The sequence below is a fragment of the Grammomys surdaster genome, unplaced genomic scaffold, assembly GCF_004785775.1.
Source record: "Grammomys surdaster isolate TR1022 unplaced genomic scaffold, NIH_TR_1.0 130, whole genome shotgun sequence".
NCBI classification, from domain to species: Eukaryota; Metazoa; Chordata; class Mammalia; order Rodentia; family Muridae; genus Grammomys; species Grammomys surdaster.
In genome coordinates this window covers 158,717-171,713 of record NW_021604588.1, presented here as the reverse complement: position 1 = coordinate 171,713, position 12,997 = coordinate 158,717, and the positions used below count along the sequence as shown (strand labels likewise).

Here is a 12,997-nt window from a genome sequence, read left to right as displayed (position 1 = left end):
TCAGCATCAGGGGGTTGTCAATAAAGAATGGAGGTGGCTGAAGTCCCACAGTTCCTAGTGCAGGCTGTGTGACTTGAAGTCCAGGTGCTAAGCCCCAACTTCCTGTGGAAAAAAATGGGACAAAGTCTGAGGGGGGTTTTAATATACCTTGAAGATAAGAATGAATGGATGTGGGCCCTGTGCACACCATCCCCTCCCCACCGGGGTGTTTACATTCAAGACAGGAGCAAAAAGTCTGCCTACACCAGGTCCCTAAATTCTCTCTTTCTCCCTTAGCCTTCCTTGTATTTTCACCATCCCTTTTCCCATTAGCTTTGAAACTTCCTCTGTATTCTGCTGGTCCAATCTAAAGCTCAAGGTGGTGCTTGTTTTCACAAGTAAGAGCTTTGACAATGAGCTATGACATTTAACCTTTTTGAAAGGACTCTTTTGAAATTATCTGAGGAGGTAGATCAGCGGATTCTGGGAAGTATGATGCTCGTTACAAACAAAACAAATACATATACTCACAGACTGGTGAAAGTGTGCTGGCCAACCTGGGACTAGCTCTCTCTCATTCCTTTGAGCACAGCAGTACAGCCTCCTCCTCCTCTTCCTCCTCCTCTTCCTCCTCCTCTGCACCTCCTCACTTTTTGGGGAGGGAGCCACTTGCTATGCTGCCTCAGAGGAGTGCAAAATGTGTCTCTTAAAAGAACATAGCCATTTGTTCTCTGTCAGGATGCCTCTTTCATACTGTAATTAGAGTGCTGTGGGGGGTGTGAATGAGGGAGAAAGAAGAATATGAAATGCTCCTCTTCCCTGTGGCTTATTCTTCCTGCACCACAGGGTTTTGAACCCAGTGAAATATTGTGACTGAAACATACACTATTATATGCGTACACAGAGAGAGGAAGCGACATGTGTGCCTTTGAGTTCATGCCTTGATAGTATCTATATGCCAAACTGAGGTGGTACAGACTGGTGGGTAATTGCTCAGAGTGAGAGAGTTGAATTTACTCTGTAGCTCTTGTCTTTCACTGTTTCCTCGCTCTTGCAACACCCCAGAGCCTTTATAGTCCTTTCTTAAAAGGTTTTGTTTTATGTATGTTTGTTTAGATTTTGTAAGTCTTGGGATTGAACCCAGGACCTCATCCATGCTAGCTAGGCAAGCACTACATATTGAGCTGTGCTATGCTCTGCCTTGAAAGGTTTTAAGGACAACGATGTGAGAACTGTCACTTGTCACTGCCCACGGTACAGGCTATTCCATGATTATCCAGCTAATGGAAGGGAACGGAGAAATTTGTGGAACAAACAGTGCGACATTCAAGAATATCTGCGGCTGTTTGTTTTGTTTTCAATTTTATTTGGAGCAGTAGCAACAATGGGTTTTGTTCGGCTGAAAATTGTTAGCATCTTTCTAGCACATGCCAGCAGGGGCGAAGGTGGTGAAGAAGCCAGCCTGGTTCTGTTCAATCCACAGGGATGATCTTTGCAGCACTGCACATATCTTGTGTAGATAACAGAGCATTGGTGCTATTGGTCCTACTGACCTTTAATATAAATATGTTATGAAATCCAGCTGAGTAGCATACAGAGATGAGCTCCTGAGCTTTCTCTACTCCAAACCCTGCTTTGCCCAATGCCCTTTCCACTTTGACAAATTTCACTTCTTCCTTCTTGACCACTAGAATCCTTTGGGTGGTCCTTGAGTCATCTCTTTATTACCCTCTGTATCAGCGAGAGGTCAGTGTGTCCTCTTAGCTCTACCTTCAGATTATATCCAGAACTTCATTATTTCTCAATAGTCACACTCTGTCCAAGGCCAAGGTCATCTGAATATGTTCTAGAAGGCTTTGCTGATTCTATCTCTAAGTCCCCTCCAGTCTCTCCTCAACAAGGCAGCCCAAGACAGTCTTAGCAAACTTCAAACAAATGTTGTAATTACTCTTCTACTTTCCAAGTGATGGTGTCCTAGTTGTACTGTGAAGAATCAATTCTTCTCCCCCTCAATGTGAATGGCCCAGGCTTCTTTCCCTGTATCCATAAAATAAAAAGACTTCAGTATTAGAAGATAAAGCAAAAATGTTATCCTTTCTTTGAGTTCCTATGGCATCTGTCTCTTTGAATCTCCATCTTTAAAATGATAGGATAGTGTGGACCTTGGATCTTGGCAAGCTAAGCAAATGTATAGGTTAGCCTCCACTTACTGTAGAGTTTGGATTGACAAACCAATGGTCCTCTACCTGCTTTAGCTTTTCCAGATATGAAAATTGGGCTACAACAGGTGATTTTGCAGGTCCTGGCTGCTCGATATCCTGATCTGAGAGTCCTGTGATCTTTCTTTCATTGCTGTGGATATAGAGCAGAGGGGCAGAGGTTGGATATTTCACTTCATGGAATGCCATATATTTGCCATAACCAATTTGGAGAAAAATCTCTGTTCTTAAGAGGCCCATACTAAAATGCCTAGTTTGGAGTATGGATAACACTGCATGTCTGAGCATTTGCACCTGAACACTCACCCTGCTTATGAGAGTCAACAATGGATGGGATTTTGAAGGCCAGGTTCTGTTTTAGCCATCTTTTATTGACAACCTAAGTCTCCTTAAATCCTTCCTGGAACAAGGCAAGGGCTAAGACATAAATAACTGTAATGTTACTGAACTGTGTGACCTTCAGCAAAGTGTTTGTCTTCTTTGGGGCTATGTTTGCTTCTCTGGAAAGTGGGAGGAAAAGTTCCCCAGGTTCATAACACTGAACACTGAAAACATAACGGTGAACAGTCTTGCCCTTGATCACCCCAGTACTTTCCAACACAGTGAAAGCAGGACTCCCACACAACAGCAAATCTGACTTCACTGATTTCTGTGTTTGTTTCAGAATATTTAAAAGCCTGACAATGTTTTTCTTGGTGCCTAACCCAAATCCCTCCTTCCAGAAGTGAGGATCATAGAAGAATATTGGCAAGGTTCCCTTGTGGGTAGCAAAGCCTTCTGAAATTATGAACTCTGAAGATTAATAGGAATGTGATCATGTGGCATTTGTGCGCTTTGCAAAGTCCCCCCGCCTCACCGCATGTACTTCAGAGTGCTGGTGGTCTGAGCATGTGTATCTATGCCAATGTGTGTGTGATGAAGCATGCAAGTGTGTACAGGAGTGTGGGTAAACAGATCTTTGAGTCATACAGGCCAGTCCATCCTGGCAGGCTTTGTCTTCCTTTCTGGTTGCCATGACAGCAGCAAGAGCCTCCGCATCAGTAAACAAAGCTCCCTGTATGCACTGAATCAGGAGCAATGCTCTGGAACTAGTGGATAAGCCAAGAGCCGATAGTCTTTCCCCAGAGGGTTTTATACCAGTTCTTCCTAAATATTTTGTCAGTAAATGAGTGAAACAACTACCTTCCGTTTATGTTGGGGTACGAGTTAACACAGCATGGTCTAACGCCAGGCTTTAGTGACCCTCACTTCAAGTCCCTAGGATTCAGCAAACATGATAATGCATCCTAGATTTCTGGTTGACCAAAGCCCCTCCTATCATCGCCTTATGGGCTAACACCAGCTCCTTTACTAACGCAGAGATCGACTGAGCTGTGAATTATCTGTGACAATAGCTCCTTTATAGCTTGATAAATTCACAAAGTAGAAATCAATTTTCATATTACTATAAGCATGATTTGGAAGTGAAATCTGCCTTCTCTCCTTTTACCCTTCCAGACATATATGATACATGTTTGGGGCATCCTTCCTTGTCTGAGATTATTCATGTGATATTTCTACTTTCTACTTTATTTTATTGTGAAAATATAGAATTGTCTGCATGTAGGAGTTGATTTTTAACAATTTATGGCTGCCATGGAAACTACTGAAAAACAAAAGCAGCCACAAATATAAATCCAATAACAAAAATGAAATAAGTCCTCTACCACAGTATACAAAAATTAGGTTTCTTACATCCCATAACTGAAATTTAGGAATGTGAACTTAGTGTACACATGCAGAGACCAAAATGGAGAGTTAGCCAGACCCAACTCCAGCTCACCTTCTTCCAGGTTTCTATGTCTTGAGGGGACCTGCAAATGATCCTTCCAGGGGAGCAGAGTAGGAAGAGGGCCAGCCCAACACTATGAGTAGCAAGAGTAGGAAAAGGGCAGTGAAGCCCAATTTGGATGTTTGTGACTCTCCTATCTCTTTACAGGTCACTGTTCCTAGAGAAGACTTGTTCTAGCTTGTGCTTGGGAACACAGAGTTTTAATGAGATAGTCTCTCATTGGCCAAGCCCTCACCAATTAGCCTAGACCAGTGGTTCTCTACTTTCCTAATGCTGCAATGTTGTAGTGACCATTTCTTGCTACTTCATAACTGTAATTTTGCTTTTGGCATGAATCATAACATAAACATCTGATATTTGACTCCTGTGAAAAGGTTGTTTGATCCCAAAACGGGTCACAACCCATAGATTGAGAACTGCTGGGCTAGCCTGACTGGCTAGTAACCCCCAAGGATTCTTATTTTTACTGGGTTTGGAGGTGTGAACCATTACAGTCAGCTATTTTGTTTGTTTGGTTTTGTTATTGTTGTTGTTGTTCATGGTGGTGGTGGTGGTGGTGGTGGTGGTGGTGACGGTGGTGACGGTAGTTCTGTAGTTTGGATTCAGGTCCTCATGCTTGCAAGTAGACACTATCTCCCCAGCCCTTTGGGTTTCCTTCTAATGTCAGCTCTGACTGATGAAGAAACAGAGAAGCTCCCTCACTGTTCATTAGCAGCAGATGCTGCCTGGATACTTTGCTCTGAGAATAGAGCTGGTGGTGCTTCTGCTGCATCACATGCTCATTTATTTTTGTTCTAGTTTGGAATTCCAAAGACTAGACACAACACATGGGCACTCTGTTACACCATGGATGTAGAAATAGAGGATGGAGCTGATTATATTCATTTGCATCTTAAACCTAGACATATGTTAGGAGACCTCAAAGGATCTGGCCACCCTTCTACTATAAGCCAGAATTCTCCCTTTAAAGTTAAGATGTTTTATCTAAAGAAACTGGACATCCTGAGATATTCAGAGGGCCACTCTTTAAGACTACCAAATTCTGCAGGAAATTTAGTAATGGGTATCTGGTCTCTAAATAAGGTGAAGGTCATGTGTTCTGACTTTATAACAGCATCATCTGTGTAATACCTTGAATTCTTATACAAAGGAGACAATACTTAGATTCTTATGGGTAAGGATCACAGAAGGAACATACTGGCCTTTATCAGACCTGGCCACCTAAATGCTCACAGTCTGATGGGCATGTAAGATCTAAGGAGAGAATGGCTGCTTATTTCAGGAAAATAGTGTAGATAATACTATTTACCCCTGTCCCTTGTAAATTCAATATGAATACATGGTAACCATGCCCTGAACACAAGATGACAAATATAACAGCAATTTGACTAGTGTCTTGAATTATTTTCTAGGTCTTTTATTAATCTAACATAGGAATTAATTGACTTCTATTCTGTTGTCTCAAATGAAAAGTTCACTAAAACCAAAATAAACTAATAAAACTGTTCTTATATTCCTATATTTCTCAAACTTGAGCTAAAATAAAAATCCAGTTTGTAGATTTTAATCATTGACTTCTCATAGCAGGGGATGAGGGGAGACAGCCAAGGCACTGTAGAAACTGTAATTAACCTGGAATTGGAAGGTGCTACTTTGAATTCTAACGCTTTCTCTTTGATCTTGGGCAAATAAACTTTCTACACCTTGCAGGATTTTGTTTTTCAGATTTTTTTGTTTGTTTGTTTATTTTACAAATATAACACCCCAAAATGATTTTTAAACCAAAAATGTAAGTGTATTTTATGAGCATTAACTGAAATATTTTATTTGTATAGTTTATGGAATAATCTTTAATAGTTGTGTGAAAATTCTCAGTTCACATATGATGCCATGCAGGCTTTGTCTGGCCACATGGAGTCTACAGACTAGCAGATATACGAATGGGAATAAATAACTTGGGGCACAAAGTTTTGTTCTCCTTTCTAAGAGTATTTTTATGCAGATATTTCGAAATGTAGTTTTGCTTCAATGATTAGGAGTCTTAAAGTTTTTCTCTCTGCAGACATGCACACGTGTCATCTGTTCTTGTACACATGTATGTATGTGAGTGCTGGCACACATGTAAGTCATGAAGAAGTCAGAGGACAACTTCAGTGTCTGTCACAGACAGAGGATGGCAGCAAGGAAGAGGATGGGAGGAGTCAGGAAATACACAGTTGCCAATGAACAAACAGAACAGAGAGGAAACCACTTGATAACCGAACTGCCTTTCCCTTACTCAGTGCTGCAGCATCCTGTGAGGGTGGGGAGAGGTGTGTGTCTTAAACAAACAAACAAACAAACAAACAAAGGCTTGGTCCTATTTGTGTGGCTCTGGGCCAATAAGATCCACCCAGGAAATCAGGTAGAAGGGAACCAGATCTAAAACTGCAGAGAAAAGGGAAGCCAGCCAGAGAGACAATAGACCCAGAAACTTTCAAAACACAGAGAGGCCAGACAGGGACTGGCTGGCTAAGTCTGCCCCAAATCAAACAGCACCATGATAATAGAGGCCAAAGAGAGGTGACATAGCATGTGCTGTACACATTAATTCTACAGAAACTGTAGTTCAAAAAATGGCATTTGTGTTCTAGGGTTCCAGCAACGCACATGGTTCCCTTGAGCTTGTACAGTGATGAAGTTCTCCTTCACTGAAACTTTTGCGATCCAAGGCAGAAGTGTCACCTGCTTACTGATGAGCACATTTGATGCTTAGAGTCTGTTGAACATACCCTGTGTACCAGGCTTCTTTTAATATGGGAAGATGGAAAGTTGAATAAAGTGGAGAACATTTTAGCAAAATGTTCCTCTGGTTGGGCATGGAGTTGCATGCTGGCGTTTCCTACATTTGAGGGGCAGAAAGGGTGGATCAGGAATTCAAAGCTAGCTAGCCTTGGCTACATTAGTGACTTTGAAGCCAGCCCAGGCCATAGTAAATGGGTTCAACATAGAATAGAATAGAAAGGAGGTGGGATTTCAAATATCTGAGTTATGGTTCCTCTCTGTGCTTCTCTCGTCTTAGACACTTGCCATTTCAAAGAGCCACTTGACACACTTCAGATTTAGTTTTCTGAGTCAGATACTGGAAACATTGGTACTGCTTATCCTAGATGGTCAGGGATTTTCCAAATCATCTGGTTAGATCCTACTGAAATTCGCCTTTGTAGTGATCTCACTCAAAATACTACCTCAGGTTGAATTTTTCCTAGCCCAGCTCCCAGAACTAGTTGGAAGTTTAAGACATAAGCATATGTGAAAGCTATGAAATAGAAGGAGATGCTGACAGGCCACACAAAATTAAGTGGCACACCACCAAAGAACTGGGGCTCTTTGTGCAGCCAGGCCTGAGTTCTTCTACAGCTCCATGTCCTACTTAGGATAATTAACTTTTAATGTTTAAGTTAAGAATCAAAGAACCAACAGAAAGAACATTGGTGGGTAGCAATGTTGTGAATCACCTAGGTCACTATTACTTCTTAATAGCCGAAATCCAGAAAAGAACACTACAGGAGGCATCCTATGCTTTGAGATCTGCTACCCAGACCCTCAGCATCTCTGGCCTCTCTCCAGTTTCACCTTTTCCTTCCCTTCCTCCACAGCACTCACTGTATCTTCAGTCAAGCACATGCCTTGTCCTCATGTCCTCAACTTGACCGCAACCATTTCAAGTGGGTCCTATACCCAAGGACACCAGCTCAGTGTAGACAGGAGGTCCAAGCAAAGCATAAGCAGGCATCTCTCTGTATCATGTTAGACCAGTGTCCCTGCCTCTTTGCTGCAACTAGGTTACATTCCTCATTCCCTGGCTTATTTCTTCCCTGGACTTTAGGGAACATCTGGCAGGACCCTTTCTAGTTGGATGTGGTTCTTTATTTATGAGGATTGCTGTGAGTACAGCTTCCAACTGTGCTCCTATGAGACTACAGTAGCAAAGGGTAATGACTAGGGAAGGATTGGTAGTGATTGTTTGTGGAGGATCTCAACAGAAGATGATTGGTTATTTCCCATCTAATAACGCATTGGATGTGCTCATCTTGTTTTTCTCTTCCAAGGAACTCTGGTATTGTTCTTCTATCTCTCTTTCCTTCCTTTTCCTCCATCTCTTTTTTCTCTTCATGCTTCTGCTCTGGAGCATAAGACCTTGTGTGTCTCTGTGTATACTTGCATATGGAAGTCAGAGATAAACCTTGGGTATCAGGACTCAGGAGCCATCTACTAAATGGCTTAAAGCAGGACCAACATTGACCTTGAGCTAGGCTAGCTGGCCAGTGAAGCCTAGGGATCTACCTGTCCCCTTTTGTATTTCCCCCAGTGCTGGGGTTACAAGTGTATGTCATCATGCCTGGCTTTTTTACATGAGTTCTGGGGGTCAAGCTAAGGGCCTCATGCTGGTGTGTCAAGTACTTTGCTAACTGACCTATCTCCCAAGCACCAAGATTTAGTCTCTTCCCTATGCCATAGAATGGCTTTGTTCCTGTACCTGTCACTGGGCTCTTCCTTCCTTTCCCTCAGTCAGCTGCCTCTGCCACATTCAGCTTCCCAAGGTATTTCTCCTGGAGCTAGGTCCTAGCCCATCTTTCTTCCTTTCTTATTTAATGGACACCAGCAGCCCTTTACTCCTTCATGTTATGAGTGTTACTGACTTTCAGTGGCATTCCCTATTGAACACCACAATATACTGGACACTGTGGCAGCACAGCTTCAAGGAAATTACTTGCAAATTACTTCTCTGAACCTTAATTGCCTCCTCTGTCCAATGGGGATGTTAACAGTATTTTATGAGGATTAGATGAGTTTGTGGTCTTGAAATCCATCATACAGGACTGGCACACACTTATTGGTGAATGTAACTCAATCACTTCTGGAAAACACAAAGGAGAACAGTGGCTTTGAAAGGGTTAAGGATTCCATCGTGGCTGAAGACATAGACCATAGCATTCTGCAACTGCCACGTGGCTGGAAAAGCTCTTTCCACCCTGGAGAACAGAGCGAGGATGGGGAGGCCTCCTGCCAGTGGTGGAATGAAGCTCCGTTCTGTAGATCATCTTGCAGAAAGTAGAAATGAGGTGAAGAGAGGAGTCCGAGTACTTACTCTTGCTTCGCTCTTTCTCTTCATCATGGTGTTGCACAAATTCAGAGGATTGTCCTTGTTGTCCACAGGGAATTTGCCAAAGAAAGAGAGAGAGTGGAGAACAGAAGAGCATTCATGAAGCTCCGGCGCCAGCAGCAGATTGAGCGCGAGCTGAATGGCTACCGCGCCTGGATAGACAAAGCAGGTAAGCTTTAGGATGACTGGGGATGAGGGGGACTGGTGGGTAACTGCGCATGTGTAGTCCACTAACCCTGCCCAGCGTCTTTAAGACTCCCATCCAAGGGCAACCTAGACTAGACTCTGCAAAAGAGGAACACTGAGCGCTCTCTGTAAGTGTTTAGGCTCCTTTTCTGTTTTGAGGTCTTCTAGAGTCTAACTCTCCCCGCTTTTAAACTAATCACCTTCCACAAAACAGGAGCATTATCAAACTGAGCTCAGGAAAAGTGAGGAAAAAAAACAGTCTGGTGATATTTTATATTTTACTTCACCCTGTGACTGATAATCCATGCATTCAGCAAATATAGATTGCCTGCTTTGTGCCAGGGACTCAGAGTACAAGGTTGAGCCAAACAGACCAGCATGACTCAAAAGTTCATGTCTCCTGGAACTGATTCTTCTTGAGTTGGGAAGGAAGCAATAAACATAATAATTAATAGCTCACAAGAATGTGGTGTGTGCAGTGGGAAAACAGATCAAGAAATGTAGTGGGGTGATGCTGTGCTACAGCTTTCCAAAAAAGGTTCAGCATGGGCCTGTGTGTATAGAAACTTGGAGGAGAGGAGGGAAAGGCCATGACCATGGAAAGTCCGAGAGAGGAGAATCAGAATGTCCAGTCAGATTTAAGGGAGTGGCCACTGCCACCCCAGCAGCAAAGAGGACAAGAACATGGGAAGAGTGAAGGGGGCAGTGTGAAGGCAGGCATAGACGAGTCAACAGCAGTTATGTGTGTGACCTGATGGGTCACCAGACTTTCTAGGAAGCTGAGTTATCCTGCCTTGAGATTTTAAAGGAACATATGCCTTCAGTACTTGAATTAGACCCTAGAGAACAAGGCCAGAAGTAGTGAAGAGATGACTGTGGGGCCACTGTAAGTGTCCAGACAGGAGACAGGAATAAGGGGAAATATTCACTGGTACTTGAGCTGTCCTCACTGCTCACTCATGGGAAGAATCTGGCTCAGGTATAGGGATGGTCCAGACCTGCCATGAAGGCATTAATACAGAGTCAGAGGATTCAAGGTGGCTCAGGTGCTCATGAGAGGCATCAATCACCCACTATCTGACAATAAAACTGAAGCATTTGCTTTCCTTGTTATTTTAAAAACTGGATTGCATTGGTGTTATATATCTTCATTTTCCTCCCGAGCAAAGAGTGATTTTTTTTAAATAATAGTAATTCATAACAAAATTCACCTGGCAGTCAGCATCTTACTCTATTCCTAGTAGAAAGCCAGCCACGAATGGGAAGTCACAACTGGACAATAGGGACCTTGATTGGATGCTTCATTCTGCGAGTTGGATTCTTCCATGAGAACTTGCAGTGACACAGTTAACACTGCATCAACACTGCTGCCAATACTCCAAAGCCCTCTTTAAGCTCAGGAGTCAACTCTTGATTATCTACAGGGACAGAGAGGGGATATGTATGATTAAAACCCAGACATACACTCCCTGTTTTGAACTTCTACATTTCTTTGTTATCCCTGAAGGCAGAAGTGAAGCATTTTGATTGTGTGTCCATTCCACCCCTTTCTTCTCCAGCCTACTGAGTAAGGGTGAGGAGGATATAAATCTCACCTCCCTCTTCCCAGAATGGCAAGTCCGCCTTACTGCCTTACCGTGGGACGGCAAGCTGATTTGCCTCCAGGCCAGGCAGGCAGCTTGAAGTTTCCAACTGTCCTTGGCGTCTTCAGTAGTGGAGCCATCTGACAAACTGCTGAGTGAGCTGGCTGAAAACCCAGAGAAGGCATCTCCCAAGCCCGACTGTGACCCTACTCAGGGTCAGGTTCCATGGAATGTGGCTCCTTTTTGCAGTGTGCTTTCCCAATCCTTGCAAAATTCCAACGTTTCCCCTTTTTTCCAGTTAGCAAAAGTAGCCCTCTTCCCCCTCCTAAGAAAAAGAAGCACTGCAACATCAAACTGAGCTTCCTGGCCCTCCCCTTTACAAGTGGAGTGTGAGCGAATCAGACATATGGGTAACATTTCCCTGGAAAGAAACTCAAGTTCGAAAGCGAACTTGGCAAAAGGCATTGGTGGGGGAAGGGTGGTTTTAGCACATCTAGAGCCCTTGAAGTGCTTCTTAGAAATCCTCAGCAACCCTGCACATCTTCCATCTTTCCCTGGAGCTCTCATGTCTGCCCATTTCAAAGTCAGGCACTGTGCATAGCCGAAGCGATGTCTGAGAAAGTAATTAAGTTTGCTATAATATAGTTTGTCAGGGATTTGATTTTACAATGATACTCTCCAAATGTTTTATAAATTGCCTTAAAAACCTTATATGTCTGCATGAAGGAGCACCCCCACCTGTAACACTTCACCTGTTAATGTGGAATTTCACCAGAGGCTGTTCTTGAAGTCCTAAGCTAAACATTATGATGTATTGTAATGACTATCCTGCATAGTAATGTCCAAACCTCAGAAAGTTCCCTGGAAAATGCATTCTATGTACTCTCAATTTTATATGAAGGTAGAATTACAACAATGGCTTTACCCTTTTCTACTTGTCTGTTAATTGCTATAAGTACATTCATCCAACCATTGTTTGATATGGTCTGCTGCAAGCTTCTCCCCAACAGCTTGGATCTTTGGAAATGATTGTCAAAGCACATAGTACAAAGGCTAAAGTAGGGTAGAGATCACAACTCAATACCATCATTCTTAGACGGGTTCCTTGGAAACCAGCAGATATGGGACAGAAAGGCTGTCTGGTTGGTCCCTTTGAAGGAGATGGTAATGAGGTCTTCTCATATAAGTCTCTCCATCAGTTGATACCTCATTGATGACTCTGCTCCTGAAGAGAGGAAGCCTAGAAAAAGAGGCCCTTAAGAATTATGTGATATCTTTTCATATACCAACAGAGGATTGAATGCCCCAGCACCAATGGGCCCTTCAATTTGCTGGCACCCACTGTGCATTCAAGAATGCACTAAACACTGACACTAAACATCCCCTGAAGGTAGCACATATCTTCTTCTATAGGTTATAGCCTTACTCTCAGGCTATCTCCACTTCAGAAGCCAGAAAGTAGGATCCAAGAGGGGCCTTAATTTTGTGTGGCCAAATGAACATTTGGAAATTCTTATAATCCCTGCCTCTCATCAGTTCAATATATTTTTTTAAAGAATAACTTCTAGACCTTGGGAAAAGGATGCTTACTGCTTAACATAAAATGCAACTTAGAAACAGTATAGATCATGGATATACAGGCTAAAGTATAAGATGAGGCTCACCAGCCTCTAAGCACACAGAGATGTTCACTGACCTGGAAACTCTCAAAGTACATTGTTTGGAAAGTTTGTGGAGATTTCCATACATAGGAAGGTTGAATTAAACTGTTGGTTATTGGTAGTAGAACAGTGACTCTAGGCTTTCCTCCTTTCCTCAAAGGTAGGAATGGGTATATAAATTCTACCTCTTGATCATGTGGGTTTTTTTTTCCAGCTACCAGCTCCTATCCTCAAGTTATCCTGGGCCCTTTCCTGCCATGAATCACCTCATTAGCATACAAAAGACAGCTCTGTGCCAGGAACCATAGACAAAATACACACACACACACACACACAGAGAGAGAGAGAGAGAGAGAGAGAGAGAGAGAGAGAGAGAGAGAGAGAGAGAGAGA

At 42.9% G+C, this 12,997-nt stretch overlaps 1 protein-coding gene across 4 annotated transcripts in view; it reads left to right on the top strand.

The window, feature by feature from the left end:
* Window positions 1–12,997, top strand: part of Cacna1e (calcium voltage-gated channel subunit alpha1 E) — a 320,444-nt gene that overhangs the window by 216,970 nt on the left and 90,477 nt on the right. For all 4 annotated transcript variants that reach the window (XM_028759777.1, XM_028759802.1, XM_028759794.1 and 1 more), the window contains exon 8: window positions 9,229–9,344. In XM_028759777.1, coding sequence (XP_028615610.1) covers window positions 9,229–9,344 — 116 coding nt within the window. The remainder of the gene's footprint in view (window positions 1–9,228; window positions 9,345–12,997) is intronic.